This window comes from Anopheles merus, chromosome 2R (genome assembly GCF_017562075.2).
Source record: "Anopheles merus strain MAF chromosome 2R, AmerM5.1, whole genome shotgun sequence".
Lineage (NCBI taxonomy): Eukaryota > Metazoa > Arthropoda > Insecta > Diptera > Culicidae > Anopheles > Anopheles merus.
The window spans coordinates 28,394,113-28,406,786 of NC_054082.1; the positions used below are offsets into that span (position 1 = coordinate 28,394,113).

The window sequence follows — 12,674 nt, forward strand, 5'->3', positions numbered from 1 at the left end:
TCAAAAGGAGCTTCCGTTAAGTGTGATTATTTGAACTTTAATTAAAGGATGAGAGTAGAATACGGATATTGGGGATATTTTTAAGGGATTTGGGATATTTGCACACCATTACCAACACATTCAGGAAGTGGAATCCCAAAAGAGGAGTCAATCCCAAACTCGGACCAGAGACTAAGTGAGTTGAATGCAAAATATTGATTCACTAGCAGGCCCCCAAAAGATGTTGAAAGATTAGTAGAAGATTGGCTTTAGAGATTTGAACATTTAAACTATGATTCAAACATCTGAGAAGATTGATGATACTTATCTTTACGTCTTTATCGTATTTAAGGACTTAAAAATTTAACCACTTGAACAATAATTATTAAATACCACGCAGCCGGATAGACAGTCCTTGGGGGAGATGATCTTTATAAGACTTGAACAAACGACGGGCATTTTGTTAAATCTTGCGAACTAACGACTGTTCGCCCAATCTCAGAGATGTGACAACGATCTTAGGGTAAAGATGAATAATTTAGATTTTACGGTAAAACGTATCGCTCCCTTCGGACTTGGCTAGATTCCCACCCGAGGCTGTCTTGTAAAGCCTGCATGATCGCCTAGCTTATTACTCATATTACACTAAGAGGAACAAAAAGAAGAAAGACGACCAAGGCTAGTATCGTCTTCCTTATCCTTACCAGTATCCTTATATGACCTGGAAATGATTTATACCAGGAACAATTGTTACTTTTCGGTGTAGCAAAAGCATAGCACAGTCGGCCAGGAAGCCCTTGGTATGCAGATAAACCAAACCAAACAAAGGAAACTAGGTTGAAGGCGGGGAGCATCATAAGCGGCACTTTGAAGTCATCGTTCAACTTCACCTATCGCTCCTCCGGTACCATGGCCAGCCACAGCCGTCCATAGCATCAGCCAATATTGATGTCGACTTACGGAACAGTTCACTGTAGAGAGCAGCCGACACCAAGATGGAAGGAACCTTCCCTAGTGAGACATGGATTCTTGTAAAATATGGCCGTTAGAATGATGCCAGACAATTCCTACTGGAATTTTGAACAAAATTCTGCTGTAGAAAACCTACATAGCGTTAAGTTCTTTATTTCCTCGCATACGTGTCCGGAAAAGAAGCTATCAATCAACTGGTTGGAATTTGTTTACTCAGCACCTCAGTACTCTTTTCGCCATACAACCCCCCCCCCCCCCCCCCAACCTTGTTATTGTGGCAAGACAGTACGCCTGTTCAAATGATACAGTAGCAAGTGCGCACCTACAATACTCCCGTTTGTAGCTTTGCGCTATTGTTACAGATGGTGTCAGCTATTTCTTTACCTTTCACCGTCCCCAGGTTTTAACGTCAATCGCACACTTCCTTTTAACCAATAGCCGGTGTAATAACGTACCAAATTAGGCATTCGGTAAGCTCGTGCAAATGGCACGATACAAACGCCACGCCATTACTATATCGAACACGAACATCGTGCCAAGAGTATCCGATAAGAAATTACTTATCGGCACGAAATCGTTCTACAGTTCTCATTTGCCATTCGAATCAATTGTAAGCACCCCCTCGAACCCCCCCCCCCCTCTTCTTCCCCTTCCGTACTCCGCTCTCTAGGTCGTTTCCGGCGCAAAAGGCAACGCGCAACGGTAGAAGGTTATTAAAATTCATCATCCTTCCATCGTCGTGTGACCCTGTTTGTGTCCTGTACGACCTTCCCTGTCTCTTGGTGTACTGTGCGCGTACGGCTGTTTTGCGCCCGGCAGGAATCATTCTTCGCGGTTCAGTTGTCTAATGCTATTTCGCAAACAAGCCAACGCGGTTCTTCGCGTTCCAGCGCATTGTAACACGACGGCAACAGTTTTTGGGTGCAGTTAAACCACCATCCCGTGAGAAGAGAGAGAGAGTCCACCGTTATCTGTGGGTGGCGAATCGCAAGGTGAGGACTCCCTGCGTACGGAGGGAGATCACCATTGAATACGGTGGCGCAATCATCTGCAAAACAGCATCACCGTCACCGGTATCAGAGCAGATTAAGGGCACCACACTGCAGTCCGAAGAGTGGGGAAAGAACTGCTGCAGGAACCATCGATCTACAGGCAGCAGCAACAGCAACAATCGTGTGCTGTGTGTGGACCCGACCCTGCAGAGATTGCCGGGCGGGTTTGGTATATAAAGCGAACGACACCCCGTGCGCCGTTCGACAGTTGCCGATCTGGTACGGATCCATGTAGAGTAAAACCAAAGCTCCAGTTTTGCCACCCGAATCGACATCTGTGTGCGTGTGTGTGTGTGTGTGTGTGCTGTTGTTTGAAAGCATATTGGTGGTGGTGGCCTCCCATTCGAACCGTCGCTTACCGGGACGATTGACTGTGTGATCTGCTGCTGCGTGTCTGCTCCCACTCTTTGGCAAGCTTAGTTTTGCTCTCTAATATAAGAGCACTATTATACCCCTTTGAGGAGCGAGGAGAAGGAAGTGGTGGGTAAGACACCACCGCCAGAGACAGTCTGACCTGTGGCTGTGGCCGGCCCATGCGTTCAGTGGTGCATTGGTAGTGTCTGCAGCAGTGCCATGGTGTTGCGGTTCAGAAGGCGATGGTAACTCGATTGTGATTATATACCTATTGGACAGTTGGACTAACCATACCACAGCGCCTACTACTGTGTGTTGCGATCGCGGTGCCAAGGGACATACCGTGCGGTTTCGAAAGTTTAGTGCCCTCCAGAGGTGTGGAGGTATATCTTGTGAGAGAAACAAACTTTAAAAACACAACCCTGGTAATAGTAGTGTATCGAGTGGATAGGTGGGTAAGCAAGAAACTTGTTTCACGCTGGACACGTTGATTGATGAGTGAGCCTCTTGGTGGACCTAAACATCGCATCCAGATCAAGAAGCAATTCAGCAACATTATCTGTCGTTTTTTTTTGTTCGTTTACTAAGTGATCTGAATTTACGCCCGGAAGATTCTGTTTTGTACGCTTCATAGGAACATCTAACTCCAGAAATCCACAAATATGATGCAGGTTTGTGATGCCGTTTATTTACTCAAATGTTTGAATGTTTTGTCTGGAAATTGAAGTGAGCGCAAGTTGTCCGTAAGAAGATAAGAAGTTGAATACGATCTAATCGTATATCAGGCACAAGATGTACTAAGCAAAGCAGGATCGTTTGAGTTGTCAAACTCTCTCATTCTATGCCCAAAAGTGTCTGAGTGCCACAACCACCGGCACTCATTCGGAATTGCTCCATACTGGAATGTTCTTTTTCGTTGCCAAGGGTGAGATTTGACTGTATTTGCTTAGAGGTCTTTTAGCGATTAGTTTACCGGTGGGCAAAGGCAATAAATAAAGAACTCAAAATATTGACTTCAATGCCGTTGGCTTAGAGCGCGTCGTTGGCCTTCGCTCCGCTCGCGCAAAAGATCCAAGGTGTGCGCAAGCAGTACTGTCGATTGACGCAAAGCCGACAAGAGGGGAGATTCTTTCCCCTTTCCCCATTCCCCCCCCCCTGCGATCTCTCCCAAGCGACTCTTGGACACGGAGGACAATTTGCAAGTCGAATGTGTTTTGCTTGGCAAATTGCTCGCGCTGACCCGGATCGACCTGGATCCCTTCTTTGGCTCTACCTTCTCTTTCCCCATTGAAATCGTGCGTTAGTTGCAATGGAACCAGCGAACAGTTTTGGGAGAATTTTTGTTTTAATTTGAATCATCCATCTAACGCTGTATTTAACCAATCGTTAATAAGCTTCCTTCGCTTTTTCTGACCATTTTTGCAGCTCTTCAATCTAACCACCACCTCCCTGTTCGTTGCCCGCACGGTAAGCAGCATTAAGAAGATGCCTTGCCCGTTCCTGACCCGTCTCAGCACGAGCTACGTGCGCAACTATGCGCCGGCCCTGCTCAAAACGTACGGTGCCCAGTGCCCGGTGGTGCAGCGCACCATCTCCACCCTGCAGGGTGGTGCGCCGGCGGCCGGCGGTGCGGTTGGTTCCGGCGCCCAGGAGACGCCCACCACCACCGTCAAGAAGGATGCGTCGACCGAGGCCCGGCGCAGCCTGAGCTCGATGCAGCAGCCGCATCCGGTGCAGCAGCAGCAGCCGGCCGCCGGGAACAAGTGTCCGTTCCTGAGCACGGCCGCACCGCACGTGAAGAAGCTCGGCGCGGAAAGCGTGGAGATACCGGCGGAACGCACGTTCCAGTACGAGGACTTCTTCCACGAGCAGATCCTGCGCAAGAAGCAGGACCACTCGTACCGGGTGTTCAAGAAGGTGAACCGGCTGGCCGCCGACGGGCAGTTCCCGCGGGCGCTCGAGTACTCCTGGGGCGAGCGGCCGATTACGGTGTGGTGCTCGAACGACTACCTCGGCATGTCGTGCCATCCGGAGGTGAAGCGGGCGGTCGCCGACGCGCTCGAAACGTACGGCACCGGGGCGGGCGGTACGCGCAACATTTCCGGCAACTCGATGAACCACGAAAACCTGGAGCGCCGGCTGGCCGAGCTGCACCAGAAGGAGAGCGCGCTGCTCTTCACCTCCTGCTTCGTGGCGAACGATTCGACGCTGTTCACGCTGGCGAAGGCGCTGCCCGGGTGTCACATCTTTTCCGACGCCGGCAACCACGCCTCGATGATACAGGGCATCCGCAACAGTGGCGTGCCGAAGCACATCTTCCGCCACAACGATCCGGCGCATCTGCGCGAGCTGCTGCAGCGCGTCGACCGGTCGCTGCCGAAGATAGTCGCGTTCGAGACGGTCCACTCGATGTCGGGCGCGGTCTGTCCGCTGGAGGAGCTGTGCGAGATCGCGCACGAGTACGGTGCGCTAACGTTCGTGGACGAGGTGCACGCGGTCGGGCTGTACGGCGAGCATGGGGCGGGCATTGGCGAGCGCGAGGGCCAGCTGCACAACATGGACATCATTTCCGGCACGCTCGGGAAGGCGTTCGGCAACGTCGGCGGGTACATTGCCGGGACGGCGCTGCTGATTGACATGATCCGGTCGTATGCGGCCGGGTTTATCTTTACCACCTCGCTGCCACCGACCGTACTGTGCGGTGCGCTGAAGGCGGTCGACATTCTCGCGTCGGAGGAGGGCCGCGAGCTGCGCGCCCGCCACCAGTCGAACGTGCGCTATCTGCGCCAGCGGCTGCAGGAGGAGGGCTTCCCGGTGGAGCATACGCCGAGCCACATCATTCCGGTGAAGATCGGCAATCCGCAGCAGTGCACCGAGCTGTCGGACCGCATGATACAGCGCTTCGGGCATTACGTGCAGGCGATCAACTATCCGACGGTGGCGCGCGGTGAGGAGAAGCTTCGGCTGGCTCCGACGCCTCACCATACGCGCGCCATGATGGACGAGCTGGTGCGCGACATGAAGGTGGTCTGGCAGGATCTCAAGATGCCGCTGGGCGGCAAACACTGCCCGGAGGAGTGTGCCTTCTGCCGGAAGCCGCTGCTGTTCGATCGATTCGAGGCGCGCACGAGCGCTGGCGCGTCCAGCTGCGCCCAGGAGCTCCACTGCCAGATACCGAACTGCCCGCAGATCGCTGCCGTGGCCAATTAGAGAGAGAGAGAAAGCGGTGTGAGAGCGCAAAATTGCTTCCATCGAGGTGTAGGTGTGCTCTCGGGGAAGGGAAAAGATGGTACACTTTTGGGGTGATCGCTTCGGTGTTGGGAAGCTGTACACAAGCAGACAACCAGGCAAAAAGAGTATAATAGTCCTTCTTTCCGGTTGTGTCGAAGACGCAATGACATATCGACATGCCGAATCAAAAAACTCGTATTATTTTTGGACACAATCTCCCCTTTCCGGTTATCTTCGCCGGATGAGTGTGTCCTCTGTCTGTCTCTCTCTATCTCTTTTCCCCCTGCTCGTTATATTTATGTAGGTGCAATGTTGAATGTTGTTCCACTGTGTTGTAAGCCAATGTAACTTGTTAATTCCGCGTCCAGGCGGGCATTTTTACAAGCATGTTGCGTTGTGAAATGGTGACCCACCCTTCTAGGCCTTGCTCCATTCCAGAGTCGTAGTTACCGAATTTGTTATCTATCTGTCTTGTTTTGTTTTGTTTTATTCCGCTCGGCCAGCCAAGCGGGTCCATGAGGGAAAATTCTACCAACTACTTATTACAACACCGGCTGTCTTTTGTTGTTTCTGCCGACGAGATCGTACACCGGATGCAATCTGGGCCGTAATGTCGAAACGACAAAATTTCTATCCTAATCGCTAGTAGCAGCAGCAGCAGTAGCGTGAGCAACAGCAGCTTTTCGTCGATATGTCGTTGACAATAAATTAACAGTTGAATTGAAAATGTCTATTCCACACACACACAAAAAGTATACATTATATACACTGTCGTCTAAAATAAATGTTATTTCAAATCATGGCAAAACTAAAGAAGTGAATAATTATCCTTCGAAAAAACAGTCCGAAAACGATTTCGAGAAAGATTTATGCAATACCCTTGAGAGTGGGATATGGTAACATTAGAATTGATTGACTGAGAATTTGGCAATTCGCTTAAATTGCCTATCATTTAAACCCCGTAATACGACCATTATATAAAGGAACTATCGTTGGATAATTGGTAAAAATCATAACATAATTAAATATACTGACAATTTTGTACAAAATACTCCACTACAATTATATCAAGAAATTACGAGAAACGGATGTTTGAAACGCTTTTGTCATCCACGTGATGATGCACGATGTGCCGTTCGGTGCGCGGTACAGATACTGACAGAATACAGCGGTACGGTACCGCAAATTAGAATTGTGCTTGAGTATTTTGTTCATTAATTGTACTCTTTCTTAAACTACTTAAAAATATGCTTAAAAATAAACTTACTGCTGCATCATGTTTCCAGACTACGCTTTTTTTTAAAAATAATTATGCATTTATCTGTCAAACACGATAGCCCCCACCCAGAAGGACCCACTGTGCACGATTGTGTCAACAGCGCGCGCTGTGTTTTTGTTCCACGTCAAATATCAGTGGTAAAGTTTTCCAAAACACACACCCGCAGCGGCACCTAATTTTGCACCTATTTCTTGCGACAAATTTTGCTCACCCGCTTCGCAAAATGGTATCCGTGCTCAACACGATCGATACCGGCCACGAGGACATGATTCACTGTGCCGATGTCGACTACTACGGACTCCGGTTGGCCACCTGCTCGTCGGACAATTCGGTCAAAATTTTCGACATCAAGAACGGTGCCCAGACGCTGGCGGCCGACCTGAAGGGTCACGGCGGTCCGGTGTGGCAGGTGGCCTGGGGCCACCCGCGGTACGGTAACGTGCTGGCCTCCTGCTCGTACGACCGCAAGGTGATCGTGTGGAAGGAGGCCGGCCCGGGCGACTGGACCAAGTGGTACGAGTACAGCAACCACGATTCGTCGGTAAATTCAGTCGCCTGGGCACCGGCCGAGTATGGGCTGGTGTTGGCGTGCGGCAGCTCCGACGGTTCGATCTCTATCCTGACCGCCAACGTGGAGGCCGGCACGTGGGACTGCAAGAAAATCCCGAACGCGCACACGATCGGCTGCAACACGGTCAGCTGGTGCCCGGCGACCGTCCCCGAGCCGGCGTTCGATCAGCGCCCGAGCAAGACGAACCTCGCGGTGAAGCGGCTGGTGTCGGGCGGGTGCGACAACGCGATCAAGATCTGGAAGGAGGACGGCGATCGCTGGGAGGAGGAGAAGCGGCTCGAACTGCACTCGGACTGGGTGCGCGATGTGGCGTGGGCACCGAGCGTCGGTATGCCGCGGCACCAGATCGCCAGCTGCTCGCAGGACCGGCGGGTCGTGATCTGGACGAGCGACGATCTGGTGAACTGGCAGCCGGCCGTCCTGCACAACTTCGACGACGTCGTGTGGAACGTGAGCTGGTCGCTGACGGGCAACATTTTGGGCGTGTCCGGCGGCGACAACAAGGTGAGCCTGTGGAAGGAAACGGCCGAGGGCCAGTGGATCTGCATCAGCGAGGACACGAACAGTGCGTCCACCGGGGCGGCGGCTCAGAACAACTTCATCCCGGAACAGCGAACACTGTAGAAGGGCGGCCTGTGCGTTTCTTTTTTTTCAACCGGTTAAGCTTGCGTATTCCATTGTAACTATGTAATCAATAAAATACTTTTAAATATTAATTTGAAAAAATAGTGGAACATTCTTAACTTTCCATGTATTTGCCCGATTACAAAATCAGCAAAATCAACAAACGATCCCCCCCTCCCCTGGTACAGATTACACATCCCCAATCACGATCGGTGTGCTGGAGGTGTACAGACTGGCCGCAAACACGATGTCGCGCTTGATCGCGTTCGACGCTTCCTCCATCTTGCTGTGCAGCACCGGATCGCCGATGATGCGCGCCGCGTCCTTCACATTGCACAGCGTCTCGTTCAGCTGCTGGATGCAGCGCACGATAATGCCCTCCTTGATGTCGGTCAGCAGCATAATTTCGGCGAACGGTTTGTTGCGCGCCCACTCGTACACCACCTCGGTCAGGCCAAAGTTGAGCTCCTCCTTTTTGCACACATCAGTCACGCCGTACTGGCGCTCCACCAGCCGGATGTCGTTTTCCACCTCGCGAAACTGTGCCTCGGCCTGTGGAGCGAACGAAAGCAAACGGTGGAGTATTGAGCAATCACATCAAAGCAATCACAGCAGCGCTATGCAAAGCACACCACTTACCTTTTGGAGCGTCTCGGTCAGCTTGGGAGTGACGTCCGATTTCGCCTGAAACACCAGGCTGGAGAGCAGGGCAGCGATTTCGGCCGGCTGCAGATCGGTCAGTATGTTGCGCATCACCAGCTCCGTTATCATCAGCTCGTTCTGGCCCATCTCGCAAGCGACACGGCCCTTCATGGCCACTGAACGATAGAAACGATACAAACAAAACCCGCCTCAATATACGGTCCTCGACTACTCTTCGCCGCCTGCTTCGTTCTGAGCTGCGTGCCTACCTTGCTGCATATCGTCGATGTACTTGAGCTCCTGCAGCACCTGCAGCTTCCGGCAGTAGTCCGGGTACAGCGAGAGACTTTCGTACGACGCCTGGTACTTGAGCTCGTCCAGCTTCCGCTCGAGCTGCTTGCGATCGTACACCACAGCAAACTCGTGCTCAAAGTCGGCCATGCCCGTGTACGGCAGCCAACGGTTCAGCCGGCCCTGGGCTGTCTGCAGCTGTTGCGATAGCTCGAGATTGGTTAGATCGCGCGGGAACCGAACCAGCTCGAGCGTGCCAGTGACGGACCCGGCCTGCACCACCGTCGCATTCAGTTCGGCCAGCGCAGCGACGGCCTCAATCGTCGACTGGGACGGGGGCGCATCGCGGAACCGCGGTATGAGCCGATACTCCCAGCTGCGGATGATGGCGTTCGCGTCGCACTTGATCGTGTGCTTGGTCAGCTCGATCAGATTCACCGGAGCGAGGGTAAGCACGGCGTGGCCACCGACACCCTCGGGCAGGAAGGTTTGGTAGGGCAGTGCGAGCGACAGCATTTGATGCCAGAGCGGTCCCCGGTTGAGCGTTTCCGGCGATGCCGGCTGGGTTTTGCCACTCGCGCAATGATCCAGCACCAGCACGACCAGCTTCAGCTCTTTGTGCGACTGCACCGAGACGGAGAGCAGTATGCCGAGCTTGTTGTAGTGGTGCTCGTCCGTTACCACGACAACGCGGCCTACCTTAAGCTCATTGATTGCCTTCGGTTGGCACAGTTGCTTGGGCTGGAGAGAAATGGAGAGCAAAAAGGAACAAATTGTTGGAACACGGCTCATTCTCAGAGGTATGCTGGTTTGCCCCTCCGACCTATACTTACGAGCAGCTCATTTCGAAGGTTAAGGTACTCGCTGGCCGCTTCGTAAAACTCGCACAGCGGCTGCAGATGATCACTCAGCTTGCTCAGCGCGGACATCTTCTCCTGCACCTGGTTCAGCTCCAGCTTGCTCTGGGGCATCTGCTGGCGCTTGTCGAACTCCCGGAAGCTGTGCAGCATCATGTTCTCAACCGACACCAGCTCCACCCGCAACAGGTACAGCATCATCGCGTACGTCAGCCGGAACTGCGACTCCAGCCGGACCGGCTTGCCGAGTATCATCGTCTTCAGCTCGCCATCGAGCGGCAGGTTCTGCTTGCACAGGATGATGACCGTGCCGGTCTTGTCGAGACCGCGCCGCCCGGCCCGGCCCGCCATCTGCGTGTACTCGGACGGTTGCAGCGGCCGGAACGCCTGCCCATCGAACTTGCGCGTACTGTCAAAGATGACCGTGCGCGCGGGCATGTTAACGCCCATCGCAAACGTCTCCGTCGCGAACAGTATCTTCACGAGTCCGCGGGCAAACAGCATCTCCACGATCTCCTTCAGGATGGGCAGGATGCCGCTGTGATGGATGCCGATGCCCCGCTCGAGGCAGCTCTGGATCTGCTGCACCTGCGGCAGCACACGATCGGCCGGCACCAGCCGCTGCAGGCACTGCTGGAAGAACGACGTGATGGCGTACTTTTCGCGCGCCGTCGTCAGATCGCACGACATGAGCGCTTCCGCGTTGTTGTCGCACCGGTTGCGCGACAGCGTGAACGCAACCACCGGCAGCTTCTCCTTCTTCTGCAGATGATCGATCAGCCCGACCCACAGGGTTTGCTCCTGCCGCTGGCTGTAGGGGCCGTTGTTGCGGCGGCCCGTGCTTTTCGCCTGCTTCGCCTCGTAGCTTTCCTTCGCCCGCCGGTACCCCTCCTGCACGAACTGGCTCTGCGCGTTCACGATCAGGAAGGAGTCGTCCTTCGACTTGCCGCCAAACCCGGTGTACAGGTAGTGCTCGAGCGGGACCGGCCGCTTGGCCGTGCTGACGACCCACACGCGCTTCTTCTTCGTCTTGCCCACCCAGTTGGCGAACTCGATCGTGTTCGGCACGGTGGCGCTCAGCATCACGATGCAGACGTGGTCGGGCAGCAGGATCAGCACCTCCTCCCACACGTGCCCCCGGTCGGAGTCGGTGATGTAGTGCACCTCGTCGAAGATGACGTACTCGAGGTCGCGCGTAATGTCGCTGCCGCAGTACAGCATCGAGCGCAGGATCTCGGTCGTCATGATGAGGCAGGACGCGGTCGGATCGATCTGTATGTCCCCGGTGATCAGCCCGACGTCCTGGAAGGTGGTCTTGAAGTCGCGATACTTCTGGTTCGACAGTGCCTTGATCGGGGACGTGTAGATCGTTTTGGTCATGTGCTTTTTCGACAGGGCGATCGCGTACTCCGCCACGACCGTCTTGCCGGCGGACGTGTGCGCCGCCACGAACACGTGGCTGTGCTCCTCCAGTTTCAGGATGGCCTGCTTCTGGAAGATGTCCAGCTCGAACGGGAACCGGTGAGCCATGGAGGGGATTTTCACGTAGAAATCGTCCACCGGTTTCGAAATGTCCAGCATCTCGGCCCACTCGGCGCTCTGGAGCGCGTTGTTGGTGACGGTGGAAATTTTCAGCACCTGTTCGCCGGCCTCCTGCTCACCGGTCACCGCCAGCAGACCCTCCTCCTCGTCGATACCCGCCGGCAGAGCTTCTTGCTGTGTGCCCTGCGTTGACTGGTCGTTGGTGGACAGTTTCGTTTGCAGCCCTTCCGGCAGCAGCTCGACGAACGCTTCCTCGCTGGCAATCGCGGACAGCAGATCGACCATACCGCTCTTCCCGCTGTCTTCCGTCGCGCGCGCACCGTCCATCCCGGTGGGCGGTGCCTCAAACTCAACCCCAGTAGCGAACCCGGGCGGGCACGATTTCAAATCCGTCTCGAACAGCGGGCTGGGTACTAGGCCGGCCAACACGCTTTCCGGTTCGTCGAACCCTCCCGGCCAGAAGGGAAAGTACGAGGCGGAACCGCGGGCCGAATCGATCGATTCGGTCGGTTCGCGTTGCAGCGACATAGAGTTTTTGGCCGTCGAGCCCGCATTCTGCACCTGCGTTTCGATAAAGTCCAGCACCTTTCCCGTCTCCGGGCAGCGGTCCGGCACAATCCGGGTGCTGATCGGTGCGTGCGGAATGTCGTACAGCTGGTCGAAGGAGGGGTGCCGCGGTTCGAAGTACGGTTTGGGCTCGTGGAGGGGAATTTTCGGCTCGAGAATAAACGCCCGCAGCAAGTCTTCCGTGTCTTCCACGATCGGCGGCGGTTCCTTCAACCAGGTCGGCTAGAATGAGCGTGAGCAAAGCGATCAGCGGAATTGCAGAGCGGAAAAGGAAAAATCGACTCTCCACAACATTACATCGAAACTCATGTTGAAGATATAGGGATGTTTTGGGGTTGAATGCGGGAGATTTCACTTCAGAACGGTTAAATATTGTCCAAAACACTGTTATTTACAACGACCGGCGTACGAAACCAGCCACATACGATGTGTTTTTTTCTGTTTTGTTTCTGATTTGCTGGTTCTTTGTATTTTTTTAGGTTCGGTTTAAAGGCGCCGATCGAAAGCTTGAGTTCTGACATTGTACCGTTAGAGCTGTCTGTGCTTAAAATTTAAAACATACGTTGAGCGCAACTGAGCCACCGGCACTAATGTCGAACGAAATCACTACTTACCCTTTTTGAATTTCCCTTTTTTCACTAATTTAGCGTAATCTTTTTGTCGATTACAAATAGAAGTCGACCTTACGAATAAAACAACAACACGCCCACACG

The 12,674-nt window shown here is 53.5% G+C and overlaps 3 protein-coding genes across 7 annotated transcripts in view; 2 read left to right on the top strand and 1 right to left on the bottom strand.

Annotated features, from left to right (window-relative positions):
- The window catches only part of LOC121587894 (5-aminolevulinate synthase, erythroid-specific, mitochondrial), a 67,467-nt gene extending 61,420 nt beyond the window's left edge, over positions 1 to 6,047 (top strand). For 4 of the 5 annotated variants that reach the window (XM_041905201.1, XM_041905200.1, XM_041905199.1 and 1 more), the window contains exon 2: positions 3,783 to 6,047. In XM_041905201.1, coding sequence (XP_041761135.1) covers positions 3,843 to 5,567 — 1,725 coding nt within the window. In that variant the 5' untranslated portion in view covers positions 3,783 to 3,842 and the 3' untranslated portion in view covers positions 5,568 to 6,047. Of the gene's footprint in view, positions 1 to 1,706; positions 3,029 to 3,782 lie in introns of those variants that run through there. The other variant, XM_041905197.1, reaches the window with a different exon arrangement.
- A 908-nt stretch (positions 6,048 to 6,955) lies between these two features.
- On the top strand, positions 6,956 to 8,164 carry LOC121589861 (protein SEC13 homolog). Its single transcript, XM_041909072.1, has one exon. It carries the CDS (start codon positions 7,091 to 7,093, stop codon positions 8,060 to 8,062), a length of 972 nt encoding a protein of 323 aa, XP_041765006.1. The 5' UTR covers positions 6,956 to 7,090; the 3' UTR covers positions 8,063 to 8,164.
- Positions 8,165 to 8,172: 8 nt separating this feature from the next.
- LOC121589853 (helicase SKI2W) lies at positions 8,173 to 12,414 on the bottom strand. The gene is made up of 5 exons (XM_041909055.1): positions 12,259 to 12,414; positions 9,829 to 12,183; positions 8,974 to 9,736; positions 8,702 to 8,880; positions 8,173 to 8,614 (listed from the first exon to the last, which is right to left on the bottom strand). Exons 1-5 carry the CDS (start codon positions 12,268 to 12,270, stop codon positions 8,252 to 8,254), a joined length of 3,672 nt encoding a protein of 1,223 aa, XP_041764989.1. The 5' UTR covers positions 12,271 to 12,414; the 3' UTR covers positions 8,173 to 8,251.
- Between the last annotated feature and the right edge of the window lie 260 nt (positions 12,415 to 12,674).